Source organism: Varanus komodoensis, unplaced genomic scaffold (assembly GCF_004798865.1).
Source record: "Varanus komodoensis strain SLA01 unplaced genomic scaffold, ASM479886v1 scaffold15, whole genome shotgun sequence".
Classification (NCBI taxonomy): Eukaryota; Metazoa; Chordata; class Lepidosauria; order Squamata; family Varanidae; genus Varanus; species Varanus komodoensis.
The window spans coordinates 23,233,486-23,248,461 of record NW_025335440.1 but is presented as its reverse complement, the minus strand read 5'-3'; the positions used below and the strand labels follow the sequence as shown (position 1 = coordinate 23,248,461).

The following is a 14,976-nucleotide window of genomic DNA, read 5'->3' as shown; positions in this document are numbered from 1 at the left end:
ACAATATAGTAGTTAAATAAATAAAATATCTGGGCCAACACTAGGAGGGAAAATGTTATACGGTTCCCACCTCCATATGCATGTACTTCAAAAAGACAGCAAGGGGCACAGCTGGTTTACAATATTCCAGCAGCCGTCTGAAATATTAAACAAAAATGTCAAAATGTGCTGGATCAGACCAAATTCTGATCGTCCACCATCCTCTTTCACACTGTGGTCATCCAGATGCCTCTGGGAAGCTCACAAACAGGACATGGAAGGCAACAGATCTCCCCTGCTGAAGTCCAGCCACTGCTGTTCAGAGGCATACAGTCAGTGATGCTAGAGACAGCGTGTAGCCATATGGATAGCCTTATCCTCCATTAATTTACCTAAACTTCCTTTCAAGCCAATGAGAATGAGAACATCTGATTTTATGCTTCAGCCAAAGCCAAGCACTTCAAAGTCCCATGGATTCCAATAGGAAAGCAGCTAAATTCTCCAACATGTGTCACAAGGACTTAAAAGTGCCTAACCATTGCAAGATCATGAATTTGCTTTTTCTCAAACCCTCAGTGATGCATTTTTCTTCTACTTTAATTAACTAAAACATTCCATTGATCAATTGTTCAGAGGATCAATTGGGAAATGATCTCTTCATGATACTTTAAAGGTCTGACAATGGCACATGGATGTAAAAATTATTTAAAATGTCTTGTCATGGCCTTTACTGGAACGGTCTGTTAAATCTGACCTGCCTCTTAACCCCTCTTCTTGGACTCACAAAGTAATTTGAAATAGAAGCAAACAGTGTGGTCTATGAGAATAACTGGGGTAGCTTCTGTGCATCAGATATTTCTGTTTGAGCTTTTTCTTATTTGACAAGCCATGCAAAGAATCACTGTTCTTCAGCAGTTTTATCTGAGGGATTCATGTTTTTCTTGTTCATTAAAACTGTCTCTGAAGATTGCAAAGCAAATAGTGCTACCAGACTGTGAGAAAAGTCATGTTGGGTGCATAATAATAAATCTGACATTTATATCACAGAGTAAGAGGTCTTAGTGCTATCCCATTTTATCACTGCTCTTGTTATACTCAGCTAGAGATAATCTACCGGAAAGATGAAAGGGAGAAAATGTTCTAGCCAGCTGAAAAGGCCTGAGAAGCTGAAAGAGCAATCCTATGGTCCCATGAAGTCCTATGGTCCCATGAAAGAGAAATCCTATGGGCCCATAGATTCAATCATCCCAAGGAATGATACAATGAGATAGATTTCTCTTGCCAAGGAAGAGAGCAAGAGAGAGGTCCACTCTCAGAGGGCTGGATCTGAGCATGGATACCAAGCAGTTTCCTGTATTCGTACTGGGATCTACTGCCAGGTAAACATTTATAGGAACTGGCTATTAGATTGTGACCCACTAAGGTGAATGTGCAACCTATGTCAGCCTTCCTGGCCACTTCCAACTCTACTATTCTATGATTCTGTATGATGTAAGGTGCTCATTAACTATCACTCCCTGTTCTACAGTCCTAGATAGGTAGTAAAACCATGATGATTCTCAAGCTCTTGATGGGCCATGAAATTTGGCTAGTGGGCTGCATTTGGCTTGACACAAATGTGTTGGCTACATGCAGAACTTTCTTCATTGACGGTTGGCCTTGATCTGGTCATCGAGGACCATGTTACAGATATTTCATCTTAGCTCACTGAACACAGAGAATTGCTACGATTCTATCTTGAATTCTTATTTCTCTGACTCTTACTGTCTTGTCTTACTTCAAATTAATGTCACAGTGTGCTAAGTGTGTTTCATTGATTCCAGTAGAGTTGATGCATATGGAAGTTTGGATAGATGCAGTTTTAATTGTTTTAATTCTCTATAAGATCTGGAATGCTTATAATGTTCACCTTTGTACACCACCTTGCGTACTAATTGTGGAATGTCAAGATTTTAAGTTTGGTTTATTTTCTTTTTAAATAAAGCCTGTTTGCTTCAAATATAGTTGGAAATAGACAACATCATTTTGGACACATTTTCTCCAGATGAAGCATCTATAAAACAGTTTTGCTAGCAGGATAGAAAACGGATGCTATTATGTTTAGCAGTGGATAGCTTATGTCGCATATAATTAAATGTCATTACTTACCACTCTCATATGCACTGGGAATTTCAATTGTAAATGGAATTTTAGTGATATCAGCATCTTCTTCTTCTGCATCTGAGGCAGTCTGAGAACTTATGTCAGGCTGAACATTAAATAATCCCTTTTAAAAATCAAATGCCATTGTAAATTTAAAATATAAAAATATTAAATTACATGTATGTATTGTTATGCTTGAGCTACTGGCAACATTAATACACAAGACTGAATCTCTTTCAGCCTGAGAGCTCATTTTGGAGAAGCCCTCAGTGGCTGTGTTCCAATTGGGGGGGGGGGGGACACACAAAATACCAGGATATTTTAACTTAAGACTGCACTTACTAGGGAGTAAGCCCCACTAAACACAGTGGGACTCACCTCTGGGCAAATGTGCATGGGCTTGTACTTAGAAGCTTTTACTGCTAGAAATGAAGCTCTAGGAAAGGAACATCAACCTCTTAGGATGGGGAAACACTGTACCCCAAAATAGGCTGCAGATTAAGGTTTTGGTGGGAGGCATGTGCATTTTTGGACTAAAAGAACAAATTAGTTAACTTGATTATAAAGTAGCTTCCTATAGTTTGGTGGAAGAGCATTTGCTTTACATGCAGAAAGTTCTCAGTTTGATCCCCAGATTCTCAACTTGAAATTAAACAGAAGTATGAGAGTCCTTAATGAATTCACAAGCCTCAGTCATGCCAAATCCTTCCTGCCCCATGTAGTCTTCTAAGAACAGTTGCTAAATGTGAGACAATCACAGAAGGTAAGGCGGGCCCTCGGTATGTCCCCTGTAATTTAAGCTTCAGATGGTACGTTCTGTTTGTGATGCTGCAGTGATGTAGTATGTACTAAACTAGTTAGAATCTGATACAGTAACTATTGGCTATATCCAGACCAAAGGTGACATTCTTTGCATGTTTAGACAGAAGAAAGTTGTACGGTTGTGTGCAGGTTGCTGGGAGTTGTAGGCCTTTTTTCTTTCTTCACATGTGTAAGTTTGTACCCTAAATCAGCAAAACTTAGATGCACTGGAAGAGGATTAAGGTTAAGTCATGTCTAACTTGTCCGATTACTTTCATTGGGGCTTAAGTTGAACTGACTTACTCATTCTTAGAAGAGACTCATTCATCCCACAGATTTTAAAGGGTCTTCTGCTTCGTCTTTGAATTGAACCCAGTATGTCTGTTCCCATTTTGCTTTCATGCGAAGAATTACCACTCTTCATTCATTGTGTGTGTGTTCGTGTGCACGCATGGAAGCAGCTATACGTGTCTTGATCCAGATGTACTATCTATGTGATAATTGACTTTGTCTGCTCTTTCATATATCTCAAAAGCCACCTAACAAAATTATTTTTAAGACACATGCTTCACTTCAGCATTCTCTTCTGGAGCAGGAACTATTCTGGCAAAGAGTGATTGTGTACTCTAGGGATGGGCAACTTCAGGAGGTCTAGGGGTCATTTTTGCCAGGTAGCTTCCTACCTTGTGGGACACAGTCTCCCCAAAACAGTGTGTGTGTATAAAAAATACTTGAATGAAAAGAAATGGTGTCCAAACAACCTGGAGCATAGAAACCTATGAAAGGGCCAAATATAGACTCCTTCTCTTAGGAACAAACTAGCTTTCACCTTTTTAGTGCTCTGTATGCCATTTTCCCCATAATTTTTCTCCTTTTGGTGAAAGTGGGGCACAGTGGGGGCCACTCTGGAGGCCGCAGCAGAAGTATGCACCCTGCAGGCATGTTGTTCACCCTGGAGTACACAGTGCTTCCAAAGCACCAACATTATTTAGAGGGCCAGGTGCTAGTTTGGAAGGCTGCAGCATATCTGTGGAGTAGGAAAACAAATCAAATATTAAACTACATACCAGCGGTGAATATCGAATAAATAAACTGCTTGAAAATGATTCATTTTTGCGTTTAATGTTCTGGCTCTGGGTATGCAGAGGAAGAGTCATCTGGAAAGAAAATGGAATACAGGTTATGGTACAGAAATACCATAAATCTCACCTTGCTGTAAAGACTATAACCAGGTGGCCTGTGTGCCATTCTGTTTGGCCTGCCAGCCAGGTGATAAGGGACAACAGCTTTGCAATACATTATCTTTGAACTGGTAATGGACAGGACAGACCCATAAATAGAGGACAGTTCTGTAGCAGCCCTTCAAATAGAGGGTTATCCTTGGAAAAGAGGATAGCTGGCCACCTTGGCAATGAAAACACTTTTTTCTGCTTAGAAAATCCAACTAAATCCTACATTTTGTAAACATTTTAATATCCTTGCTTAAAGTCCCAAACACATGTCTATTTGTCTGTACCTACCCTATCAGCCAATGATGCTCGTCTAAATCTCGTTGACTTACGCAATGACTGCCTAAGGAACATCTCATTTTTAAGGACATGCAAGCTGGAAAAGAAATGGATATTAATCTTAAATTCAATTCTTAAATGATAGACTGACTCCCTGTTCCTCTTCCCATAGCTTCTTTTTTCAAAGTATATGCCCAAGATCTAAAGAACTACTTAGGTATGCCAGAAGGTTTTGCTGTGCTCAAGAAGTGATATGCTTTAAAAAGCAGAACCCTCCCCAATGCCGTATCACAATTTGGTTTTGGATTCCTTCACAGTTCAAAAGTAGCTTGCTGTGTTGTATGCATGGCAAGGACTACTGTTTAGGAAACACAAATCCTTGGGTCCAGGCCTAAATCATTAGGTGTGTACTGGATACACACTACACGTCCATGCTGTTCATTTTAGTGGCTGTGGGAGCTCATCTACTTTGGATGGAGCAGGTCCTGAGGTCAATCTGTGGCATATCCAGGTAAGGCTAGGAAAAAATCATGCCTGAAACCCTGGAAAGGTGCTGCCAATCAGCGTGGACAATACTGGCTTAGACAGACCAATGGTCCAACTCTGTATATGCCTATGTTCCTAATCTGAAGAGAAGAAAGAGACTCCTTACTGCCTTACGTACTTACACCCCCAGGGAATTAGTGATAGCAGATTCCTCTGAATTGTCTTACCCGGCTCTGATTAGCTCACATTTCATGCACCTCCTTTAGTGGACTAGGTTTATTAAAGACCATGTTATGACCAAATGCCCTTTTCCTTAATCTACACATGCAGCAGAATCAGGAATGAGATGGCAGAACAAAGGTCCACTTTGGACTGCAGTATGAGATCCCAATCTTCCTCCAAGGAGCTGAAGGCAATGGTTCTGCCCTCCCGCCACCTCCATTTTCTGGTCACAAGAACCCTTTGCAGGGAGCTAGGCTGGGACAGGGCGGCAGCTCCAGGCTTAAACATCTCTGCTCCTTACAGAGGCTCATGAAGGAGGCAGGCACATGAGTAAAGCAACCTTCAGGGTCTGTTCTCACTGCCCTGCCCTGCCTTTCTTTTCCCCCACAGTACCAGTGCAGACAAATTCTACTGTGGGACAGAGCCTTATCAGTCACTGTTAGTTAAAAAATATTGATTATAGTTTCAAGTAACTTCACCTTTCCTGTAAGCTGGCTTGGAAGGGTATCTACCCTGACAATTAGATATAAATGATTGCAAAGATTGCAGTAGATTATGGTTAAGGCAGTAATACTCTAGTCCGGGGCTCAGAGCTGGCTCCAGCTTTGAAAAGCACTTGGCAAGAGGTCCCCACAGGCCCCTTCCCTCAGGGAATCTCCCTTCTCATTGCCATTGTCTCCCACTGCTATTGCTCTTCATCTTCTTTCTCAGCATTGCTGCCACTCGCTCACTTGCCTGAGAGCTGGGGAGCAAGCAGCCTTCAGCATCTACAGCATCCATTGTCTGGGCCAGAGTGAGAGGCAGGTGAACAAGCAGGTTGTGGGAGCAAAGAGGAGGGAGAACTCCAGGGGACACTTGTTAGTGGACCCCTGCTGGTTTGTGGCCCCTTGGCTGGTGCCCTATTATGCCTATCCTTAGGGGCACCAGTTCTTCACAGGGGACATCTAGTGGCCTCCAAATGATTTGGCCTACAGATCTCATTAGCCCTGGCCAGCATAACCCACAGTGAAGGATCAGGATGCTGGTTTTAACCTATAAAGCCTTACACAGCTTGGGAACACAATGCCCTTTGGAGCACCTCTTCCAGCTATGATCTATTTGGGCACTGCACTCAACTTCCAGCGTTCTTCTCTAAGTTTTGTTTTCATGCATTGTTGTAAACCACTCAGAGAGCTGTGGCTATGGGGTGATATAGAAATGAAACAGACAAAGAAACAAACAATAATCAAGTCCCAGGCCAAACCATCTGGACAGCCACAGGTCTTGCCACTCCCTTGGCTAACCGACTGGCTGTGAGCGGGAGAGGCCAATTTGAATGTCCCTCCATGAAAATAAACTCCATACAAATAGAAAACTAGCACATCAAGGGAAAAGGCTGTTTTTGGAGTCCTTTGCCTGTTGCACTGGGTTTTTTCCCCTTTCAGATATTTTTGTAATGTAGAGGAACACAGAAGAATGTCTCTCTACACCTCCCCCAGCTTGAAGTGGCTCATTCTCTTCTTCCTGCTTGGACTCGGTCTTGCACCTCAGAGCTCCTCTTCAGATGCAAGAGGTTAGGATATGTGTGTGGGGTGAAGCCCATGAAATCTAAATGGAAGTGGGAGAGAGGGGAGAGAATATTATTTAGGGCCAGGCCTCCCAATCTGCTGAGTGAGGAAACCACTGCAGGCAGTTGAGGCTGGTGGGCATCCCTTATCCATTGCAGTTTTTATTCTGAGCAGTGTAGGTGCTATCTACACATGCTTAGAGCTATGATCCTATACCCACATCTGAGAATCTCATTGAACTTAGTAGGACTTAGGAGTCTATTCAGAACTGTGTAAGACTGCACTCTACATTTCCCACTGAAATCAATGTATCTTAAAAAATATTTGTTATGGCTGCATCATGTCCAGCAACAGTCATAGTAATACAATACCTTCTTTTTAAGATTTCAAACTTCATTTTCCAAGAGCGACCTGACTGACGCAAGTCCTGCTCAAGCCTTCAGGGAAGAAAAAAGAAGACCAGCATTTTTTGTAACTGTGGAATGATCAAGCCTTATGTATGAAACCAATTCTTATGTATATAGCAAATTGTTGTGCATATACCTCTGTGCATGCACCTTTGCTTCTTGTTCAGCCTTTTTAAGCTTTGTTATCTCATTAAGTAATGCTTTCTTCTCAGCTTCAGGATCCTTTTGATCCTATAGTTGTCATTATAAAAAAGAGCTATGCATTAGTTATAAATTGCATGTGACATATTGGTTTAGCGCAATGTAAATATTCATTCAATCAATAATTCAGTCAATGACTGATATTTCATCTGCACAGATGTATATTTATGACTATTTACTAACTTTATTTATGACTTACATAAAATAGCAAACATATGTTTTTAAAGCATTCCAAAATCCTTATCAGTGTAATACCTTTTCTAGGCCAACTTAGTAGTCACAAAATACTTTGCAAGATTTTGAGTTCTCCAGGAAGGGAGGGAGGCAGGGAGGGAGGGAGGAAGGGAGGGTGTGGCTGATGCACAAGCTGTTTGATTACATTCTTAAGATGGAAAGTGGAAATAAAATAATTACGAAGTACAATACAGTAGAACAGGCAAAAGCAGCAATAGGACAAAAGTGACAGAGGCCCCATGTTTAAAATGCCATTAGCATCCAGGCTGGGGATCATGGCTGTTGTAATCCAATATATCTGGAAGGCATCAGGTTGAGAGAGCCTGCTTTAGGGGATTGGCATTATTTTAAATCCTTGTTCAGTTACTGAACCAGTTTGGACATTCATATCCTGGCTTAGTAAACTGGGAAATGTACAGGGTGTCTCAAAAACATGACCTCCTTTCATAGTCTAATAACATAGCCGATTCTTGCTCAAATGATCTCAAATTTTAACAAAATGTGTAAAAACTAACTAATGTTAGTTATGCAATGTCACACAAGACATGCTACAGCATGTTTGGCAGGAGGTAGACTACCGACTTGACATGTGTCATGTCACAGGCGGTGTGCATATTGAACATTTGTGAAGCTTTGTAAAATCGGTTATAAAATCTACATCCCTTTGAATCTTTTGTTTGAATTTTGATAAATAAATCGTTTATTGTTCAACATGAAGCCTATTTAATTTCATTTGCTTAGGACATGCAGTTACTCAGATAGTCACATTTCAAATAATGTCAAATTTTTGGGACACCCTGTACAGTCCTTGTACCTACTCCACGGAGTCTTCTTCCTCAGTGTTGCAGTTCACACAAGTAATCTTAAATTGATCAGTACCCCACTACATCTAAATGGGGAAAATATGGTGGCCAGGAAACTTTGTTGATCAAAATTAGATCAAGATCAGATATTCCAAGAGACATGGCAGGGTCAGTGGAAATCTCACTAAAGGTATGTTCATATTTTTGAGGAAATGCCCAGAAATATATTGTCATGATTAGGTATGCTACTGGGATCTCCCATGACAAATAGCACGCAAGAATACAGCTTTCAATTATCCTCATGTTGCAAAAGTCATTAAAAAAAAACTAGTGCTCACCTTTTTGTAATGTGATACTTCTGTTAGGATTCTGTTAGCTTAGAACAATAACTTGGTACATTATAACTAAGAGGGGAAATGGGGTGCGGAGAGGTTTAAGAAACACAGACAGACAGACAGAAATCAGGAGATTAGCAGAGCATGTAGTTTGGCTCAAGACATACTTGTCCCAATTCGCCTCCTTGTTTGGCAGCCGCCTCCTTGGCAGCTGCTTTTTTGGCAGCCACCTCCTTGGCAGCAGCTTCTTTGGCGGCCGCCTCCTTGGCAGCAGCTTCTTTTGCTGCCTTCCCTTTCAGTCCTTTTTTCCCCTTTCCTGGTTTTATTTCCTCAAATGATGCCACCTGAAAAACAGACGTAACAATAACCTCTGAACACTGTGGTTCAAGATTTTCAGGAAATGTTTCTTGATATATGTACATGTCTGAGAACTGAGGTCTCCCTCTGAGGCCATACCCTGAATTCTATCTACAGAAATGTGGCAGGTGGACATGAGAGGCAGGGGGCCAGTTTACACAATCAAAACCAGCCAACTGTGGTTTATTTAAGCCATGATGGCTCATTTCAGTTCCTGGTGCCTGCCAGCACATGCTGGGTGGCCATTTCCTGATTAGCCACCCTGGTGCAGCTTGTTGTGTTGACTGAATCTGGGTGGAATGGCTTGTTTGATCCATGGTCTGTGACTTCTCTAGAATTGGCTCTCAGAATTTGCAACTTCAGGGAAGTCCATCTGGCCCTGTCATCTTCTACAGATAACCAAGACTTCACTGTTCTGGTAGGCTTTTCTTAGATACTGCTTTTTGTGGCTCTCTGGGGCATACTGGGAATTGTAGTCCTTCTTTCTGTTTAAGCATGCATAGTTTTGCAACCTTAAGTGATAAATCATATTGGCTACCATTTTATTTTTCTGATTGGGGATTATTGGATTTTTCTTAATTTTAATTATTTTACTTTACAGTATTATTCTAAATGTATTTTAAAAAATGGATTACTGTTTAGCTGACTTGAGAATTAGTGATAGAAAAGGCAGAGTATAAAAAGTGACTAGAAATAGGTAACATGAATAATTAAAGGCCAGAATTGCCAATTACTATGAAGTAGGCTAGGTATATGTATCAACATCCAGGAAACCAATTTAAATGAGAAAAAAGTTAAATCCCATTCCCATGCTATAGACCTGATCTGAATCATATATATATATACCTTTTGAAGAATTGCTTGTATGATTTCTACTTTTATTTTTAGTTTTTCCTTATCATACAGATATCACGGCACCACAGTTAACTCCAGGCAGCTTTTGGAATGGCACAGTCTAGTTCAGTCACTTCATTGTTAAACCAATAAAACTTGAGGGCTTTAACTAGATGTGTCTTGATTTTTGTAGGCTGGCCTTGTATGATTTGTGTGTATGGTGGGAGGTAAAGTCAAATCAGGATTTGGGGAAAAGGGGACTTTACCCCTCAGCCCTACAATTGTTCCAACCCAAATCAGGTCTCATGTGCCAGCTATTTGAAGGGGGAGAAAAGGTTCCTCAGATGGAAATGGAAGATTGTTTCCCATGGAGACTAGCTGGTGCAAAGAAACCTAATTCAATCAGGACTGTGTTTGGGGCAAAAAGGTAAAGCCTCGTTACCCCACATATGTTCTTCCTTTTAATCTGGTGCAGTCATAAAGGAGACCAGAAGTTTCCACATATATGACATTCGTACATGTATGAACTTGTGAAAACTGTCGTTAGTTTCCATCATAGGTGGTTCAAATGAATGAGGATCAATCCATGTTATATGAATCTGGATTTTTAATCATAATATAAAGTAAACAGTGTTTTCCCAGGTTAGTATGTAATGAGGAACTCTAGTAAATTTAAAATGCTTCCAATTTCCTCATGGCTGTGACAAAGGAGGAGATAGAAATGCATAAACCTTAGGCTCATTCATTTAATATTATACTATCATTTAGGTCAGGCTTCCCCAACCTGGTGCCCTCCAGATGTTTTGGAAAACAACTTCCAAGATACCTGACCATTTGCCATGCTGGCTGGAGCTGAGGGCTGTGGCAACATCTGAAGGACAGGATAGGGAAAGATGGTTTGGAGATTATATCCAAACTGGGGCATTATGTAATTAAATGGCAATCAGAGAAGAAAAGGGAAAACAAGGAAATGATCATCAACTGTTCCTCCCATGTTGTCTCCCTATTTAAATATTCTGGAGTTTAAATATTCCAGGGCATTACTTGGTGGAAGCAACATCCAGATAGAGTTAGAATATAGATCTGTAGGAATGGCATGTATGTTACAACATGTAAACAACCATCTAGTATCCTTTTCCAAAGAGCCTGTTTTTAAAACATGCACAATTTTCCTTGCAGGTCTCAAGTGCAGTGGTACCTTGGCTCACAAACTTAATTCATTCCACGATTCTGGTTGTGACCCAAGTCAAATTTTTCCATAAGATTGAATGTAAATAAGGTTAATCCATTCTGTAACTACTTTTTTATCAGAAAAAAATGAAACCAAGTGACAATGAACTACAAAGTAACAAAGTACTGTACAGGACAGTGGAGAACACTAGCCTAGGTACAGGGGAGGTTATTGTTTTGAGGGAGAGTCCCCCTCCATAAGGACACTGGGGAGATCTCTTTCAGGGGTTTCCTCTCTTCTTTGTGTCTTAGCTGCAGGGTCAATTTTGGTGAAAAATCTTTCTATAGTCACTTTTTTTTGTATTGTCACTTGGGGGTGGGGGGGGTGGGGAGATGGCCGTGATTGTGCTGGTTGGAGGGGGGGAGATGGCCGAGATTGCACCTGTCCTTCCTGCAGGAGCGAGCCCATGATTACGCACGTCTTCCCTGCACAAATGCAACTGCAATCGTGGCCATCTCCCCACTTGGGGGGGTGGGGAGATGGCTGCAATCTTGGTTGCCACCCAATGTGGAGTTTGCAACCCAGGTTAAAATTTTCATGAAATTTTTGTTTGCAACCCGATTTGGTCATGAATCAAGGCGTTCGTGAGCTGAGGTACCACTGTACTGATAATCCGCACCTTGTCTGAACTTTTAAAGACAAACCTCCATTTTTGGCAACATCTGTAGAAAAATGCCAGGTGTATTTTTACTTTTTATATCCCCAGACAGGGCAGAATATTGCTTAACACACAGTATTCCAGTTCATAATATTCAGACTTCTTAATATTGATGGCATATGAACAAAGCACATTTTTGAAATTCACAATACATCTAGCATGTGCCTAGACATTGCCTGAAAGTTTTAAAGCCCAAAATCAAAATTTAGTTAGAAATTTATTGAAATTGAAGTTTGAGAACTTCTAGAAAATGAGACTTTAATTATGTGAGATAAATAAACTATAATTTGCAATATGTTTCTGATTTGTTAAGATCAGTACACTACCTTTTTCTGGATGGTGGGTAGTGTTTAAAGTCGAACTAAATATTGCAGTTTGTGGTTATAGGCATATGAGGAAACGTCAGGCAACTTGAGTACTAACCATAACTGAATGGAATATTCTGTTTAGAACCTTGCAAGTGTTTCTTTTTCTTGTTCATAAATAAAATTTTAGTGGGAAAGCAGGAATGAATATGTATGTATGTATTCACTAGTCAATGCAAAATAAGTTTATCATCAGCGCTGACTATGTTTTCAGTGATACTCAGGAATCCTATTTTTATATATATTTATGAAAAAATATTGTGCAAATATGGCTCAGATATATACAAATATCACTCTTAGGAAACCTTTTGAAATGGCTGCAGGTGCCCTCCACTGTGCCTATCCACAATTCACGCTACTTCACCAAATCTGTGTGAGAAGTTAAATATTTAACAAGAGGTGTGTGTGTTTAACCATAATTGTATTCTATTTTCTCTTATGCTGCTTTATGAAATTCATTGTATGCCCTTCCAGTACTCGCCTGAATCCCAGCCAAAAATACCCAGATAGTTGTGTTTACTGACTTATTCACAGAAAGAGCAAGCTTGTGTTGTACATACTCAATCTGTTAGGTGTGCTTATGGGATGGGGGCAGGGAAACAGCAGAGATCTTTAAGACCTTCTTCAGTCAGATGAGATTGCAGCATGGAGGGCCAGCATCAAGGAAAGCCGGCCATAGATTCACTTCCCAGCAAGGACCCACTTGCAAGCAGCCCCTTTTCTTCACTCTTGCAACCTGATGCTCACCTGCTTCTCACTCTGGCCCGGTCGATGATGGTAGTGAGGAGGAGGAGGAGGAGGAGGAGGAGGAGGAGGAGATGCCACTGCCTCCTCTGTCACCTTGCTCAGTGGCTCTCTGCCTTTCAAGTACGGCAGTGGCAGCTCACTGAGGGTGCCTTTTCCAAGGACACTCAGAAGGTTGGAGCCAGCATTCAGTATGATACAACTGTGAGGGGAGTGGGTACAATCCATGCCATCCTATTTCCTGTCACTAATGGGCATTTGCCTTCTTTTGTGAAGGTTTGGCCCCTTTCATTTATACAGGAATGCAAGAGTCACTTCCCTGCATGCAATCCTGCACTGTTGGGGATTGTTAAAATTAGGCTGGCACCCTGCCTGTGAGCCGGCCTCAGTTATCCATCTCCTGCTAACCATCAGATTTGGTTACTGTAGTACCTTATGTATTGGACTGACTTTGCAGACTGCTTAGAAACCGCAGTTAGTTCAGAATGTGTCTGCTAGATTACTAATTGGGACTGAGTATAAGATCATATTATGTCTGTGCTGTGCTAACTGCACTAGTTTGGTACATTTCTGGACCCAGTTCAAAACCCATTATGTGTTAGGATGGGTAGTTAAAGAACTGCCAGTACACATATGTACATAATAGTCTTTTAAATTCTTCAGTGATCAGTAATTACAGTAGTGAATAATTTAGAAATAATATAACAAAGCAACCCAGTGCAAATATCCTTGGAAATGAATCATGGAGTGAACACTCACAGGAGTCGGCTGCACAATCAAATTAATAAAAGGTTAATTGGGAAAAAGACCATTTATACTTCAAAAATCCTCATTTTGATGGAGAAAAAAAGGAGAGTAGGCATGTATATTAGATAGTCAAAAAAGGCAGGTGGGCATACACTTCAGTATTAAAAATATGAAATACACCATTTCAGTTTTCAACCGGTATGTTGCATATACAGAAGCCAACTATCTTGCCTCTATCTTCTGTTTTCTCTATAAGGTGATCAAAAAAGATTAAGCATACAAGAATTTTCAAAATTCAGTATAAACTCTTTGGCAGCAGTGCAGGGAAAGTTGCTCATGCTTAAGTCCTATTGAAATCAAGAAAGAAAGCTTAGATCGCATTGAATTAAATAATAAGCTTCAGCAATTTTTACCTGATAGGGATGTATAGCTTTTTCAGTCGATAAGTTATTAGGGGATTGCTTTTGAAGGGTTTTGTGACAGTGATAAATGGATTACTGAACTGCTCTCTAAAGTGCAGCAAACACAGACATCTTGATAATATGCTGAATTTTTATTATCTTGGAACAAACTACAGATATTTTGAAACTATTTACACATTATAATTAACTGATCACATTTCTGTCCTTTCTTCTGGAACAGTTTTTAGGCTTAGCTAATCTCAGCATGTGTGGCTTTCCCACTGAATGTCACACTTTTCCAAATATAGGTTTGATTAATAAAGGAAGTCAAATACCTCTTGCAGGCAATAGAGTATCAAAGGACCAGGAGAGTTATATGTGAATTTAGACATTAACTTTTAAGTACCTGCTTGCTGTGTGCCATTATTTGAAATTCGAGGAAGGTGTAAGATAACAGTAACCTTTAGTCAAACAGTGTTTGTCAGCTCTAAATCCAGTCTATCTTTAGAAAAGAATACAAAAGCAATCCTTTATTATTCAAAAGGCAACTGGCTCATCCACATATTGAACAAAACTCCATGGAAAACATTCGGAACATTATAAGGCATCACAGCACTGATAGGCATGGACAGGCAGCTGCCGGGACACAGAAGGGCTGTGCCCGCTATGGGCACCACCATCGCCACTGCTGTTCAACCACATGGCTGGCTACGCTGGCGAAAGGAAGAACCAGGGCTATGCCTGAAGGTCCCATAGCATTCCATTTCAATTTATGTTTTAAAATTTGCATTTTGGGTAGCAGTGATCAGAACCAATGAAATGCTGCCCTTGAGGGGGCTTAGGGTGGTTGGGTGCTGGCACTGGTAAGAGTCTGCTGGTAGCACTATGGCGAGGACCCACTGGAATTTGGTGCTGGCCCTAGGAAGGCACAACAGGCAAAGATTTTGAGCAGTGTAATCTCTCTCTCTCTCTCT

The 14,976-nt window shown here is 40.8% G+C and overlaps 1 protein-coding gene across 2 annotated transcripts in view; it reads right to left on the bottom strand.

Annotated features, from left to right (window-relative positions):
* Positions 1-14,976, bottom strand: part of CUNH10orf67 (chromosome unknown C10orf67 homolog) — a 67,995-nt gene that overhangs the window by 8,049 nt on the left and 44,970 nt on the right. Inside the window, exons 14-19 of one of the 2 annotated variants that reach the window (XM_044424861.1) lie at positions 8,833-9,009; positions 7,229-7,323; positions 7,057-7,122; positions 4,443-4,527; positions 3,990-4,079; positions 2,128-2,245 (exon numbers count right to left, since the gene is read on the bottom strand). In XM_044424861.1, coding sequence (XP_044280796.1) covers positions 2,128-2,245; positions 3,990-4,079; positions 4,443-4,527; positions 7,057-7,122; positions 7,229-7,323; positions 8,833-9,009 — 631 coding nt within the window. The remainder of the gene's footprint in view (positions 1-2,127; positions 2,246-3,989; positions 4,080-4,442; positions 4,528-7,056; positions 7,123-7,228; positions 7,324-8,832; positions 9,010-14,976) is intronic. The other variant, XM_044424862.1, reaches the window with a different exon arrangement.